General features: G+C 55.2%; 1 protein-coding gene and 1 long non-coding RNA gene across 2 annotated transcripts in view; one reads left to right on the top strand and one right to left on the bottom strand.

Annotated features, from left to right (window-relative positions):
* Window positions 1–2641, bottom strand: part of LOC113476391 — a 795003-nt gene that overhangs the window by 748563 nt on the left and 43799 nt on the right. The gene's annotated exons all lie outside the window — the stretch shown is intronic.
* Window positions 169–2641, top strand: part of ADCY8 (adenylate cyclase 8) — a 133111-nt gene continuing 130638 nt past the window's right edge. The window contains exon 1 of the mRNA XM_026841894.1: window positions 169–700. Within this exon, the coding sequence (XP_026697695.1) occupies window positions 293–700 (408 nt within the window). The 5' untranslated portion in view covers window positions 169–292. The remainder of the gene's footprint in view (window positions 701–2641) is intronic.

Here is a 2641-nt window from a genome sequence, read left to right as displayed (position 1 = left end):
CCACCACCACCACCACCACCACCTCCGGCGACAGTCGGCCGGCCGGGGTTTGGGCAGCGAGCGCCACAACAACGGAGGCACCAAAGTCTTCCCGGAGCGCACGAGCAGCAGCGGGGACCTGGGCTTTCTGCCCCTGGACTGTGCCCCCAGCAACTCCGACTTCTTCCTCAACTGGGGCTATACCTACCGCGGGGTGATCTTCCCCACTCTCCGCAACTCCTTCAAGTCTCGGGACTTGGAGCGCCTTTACCAGCGCTACTTCTTGGGCCAGCGGCGCAAATCCGAGGTGGTCATGAACATCCTGGACGTGCTGACCAAGCTGACCCTGCTGTTCCTCCACTTGACCCTGGCCTCCGCTCCCATGGACCCCATTAAGGGCATCCTCTTGGGCTTCTTCACCGGCATCGAGGTGGTGATCTGTGCCTTAGTGGTGGTCAGGAAGGACACGACCTCGTACACCTACCTGCAGTACAGCGGCGTGGTCACTTGGGTGGCCATGGCCACACAGATCCTGGCAGCCGGCCTGGGCTGTGGCCTCCTTGGGGACGGCATTGGCTATGTGCTCTTCACGCTTTTTGCAACCTACAGCATGCTCCCACTGCCGCTCACCTGGGCCATCCTGGCTGGGCTCGTCACCTCTGTCCTGCAGCTCGTCATGCAGCTGGTTATCCCCAGGTTGGCCGTGACTTCCCTCAACCAGGTACCGTGGTGAGAAAAGGGTGGGAACTCTCCTCTTTCTCCACTACTCTGGGTGAGAGGAGGTGTGGGGTGTCCCAAGAGGTCCTCTCCCTTTTAGCAGGTGCTCAGAGGTTCGTTACCTGGAGCAGAGACTGTAGGCAAAACACAACTGTCTCCTCTCCCCCTCCTCAGTCCCCCACTGCCTATCCCAAGGTTTCACCTCAAGCTGGGGATGGAGACACTTCCTGATCACTCTGTCCCCTCTCCTTGTACATTCACTTCACTGTTATCCCTTGAAATAGCTTTGGGGAAGGGAGCTCCTGGGGCAAGTGGGGAGGATGGGTCATTTACTGTTCCCCTCCCTTACTTGCAACAGTAGTCTGGAATTAGAGGACTCTGTCTTGGCCAAACTCTCCCACTGCTTATCTCTCATTTTACTTGCTTATGTTTTATGGTTGAACTCGATGGTCTTAAAGGTCTCTTCCAACCTAAATGATTCTATGATTCTGTGGTTCTGTGCCTTTTAACTCTGGATGTGCTGGGAGGACTGGTACTTTCATATGTTCAGTGCGGCTTGATCTGGTCTGTGGGAAAACAGGAGCAAAGCGTGCTGCTCTTTTGCAAGGAAAGCTAAGCAATGCCCCAGTGAAATCAGGGAAAAGCTCCCCTTGGAGGTTTGGTGCGAGCTCCTAGGCTGTCTTTGACAGGCACCAAAAAAAGCCTTTTCTGCCAGTGGTCATGGGGCAAACATTGTGCTGCATCCTTACTGGTGATGCCAGGACAGAGTACTGGTTACATGGGAGGGTGGTGGTGCAGTGCAAACCACTGAGAGGCACCAGGCAAGATAGGGGTCTGAGGACTTAAAAGCAGGTCTAACCTGACTTCACACTCACCGGGCTTCTTCAACAAAAGCATGATAATGCACTGAACTCCCGACATCCCTGTAAAGAAAGAAAACACTGCCTTTCTAGGGCAACTTAATCCTGGAGGTGTTGCCTCTCCCTTTCCCCTCCCTTCCCAGACTGTCACAGCTCTGTGCTACGAATATTTCTCAGCAGATTATCATCTCCATTTGGCTCGCTCCAGGGCCTCGGGGAGAAGGGGGTGGAGGCACTGGCAGATAATCCCCAAAGGAGGGAGAGTGCAGAGGAATGTGGTGTTGGTGGCATGTTGTTTTCATGAATGCTGGGATGCGCAGCTGGGAAGTGGCTGATCTTGCACCTGGAAGTTTTGATGATGATGATTCCTTGGACACATCTACCTCCCTCAGCCCCTGGCCTTCCTGAGACCCCTGACCACCCCTGGCCATCCCCTTCCTCAGTGCACTTGCCTTATTTCACTTCCCAGTGGCCAGGCTCACCCTGTTTGGGGAAAAGCTGCCCCAGCGTGTTGTGCCCATCCGAGCCTTATGGATGTGAGACCATTAGACTGCGCAGAGTTGTTCCCTAGCTCTGGGTAACGTGCTGATGAATGAACTGCAGCCAGGCGCCGTGTCCCATTCCCATTCCTGTGCGCTGCTGGTGCTGTTAGTGGTGAGTTATGCCGATTTATTAATTTACTTCCATGTCCTAATGGAGCTGTGACTAATGTGCGGCTACCTCACTATGCACAGGTATCACGGCTGTTTAGCCAGTCCGCACACACACGCACCTTTCCCACAGACATTCCTAACAAAGACGTTTCTCGGGAGCGATACTAATATCTTCATTCGGCAGCCGGTACCTTGCCGGTTGTGTGAATGAGCTGCGTGTGAGCGGTGCCCAGTGAGAGATCACCCGCCAGATGATTGCCTTCGTGAACTACATTTATAAATCTCCCTAACAGGATCCGTACACTTCCCACACGTCGCTCTCGATTTCCACCGGCTCTCGCCTTCCCAGAGCCCACTCAGCCTCGCGGAATTCTGCGCGGCTCCGGCCCGCCGCCTCCTCCCCGCTATGGCAGGGACGGACCCTGCTCCCCA

The sequence above is a fragment of the Athene cunicularia genome (genome assembly GCF_003259725.1).
Source record: "Athene cunicularia isolate RWA chromosome 2 unlocalized genomic scaffold, athCun1 chr2_part1, whole genome shotgun sequence".
Classification (NCBI taxonomy): domain Eukaryota; kingdom Metazoa; phylum Chordata; class Aves; order Strigiformes; family Strigidae; genus Athene; species Athene cunicularia.
Note: the sequence above shows the minus strand (reverse complement) of the source record. Positions and strands in the feature narration are given on the sequence as shown.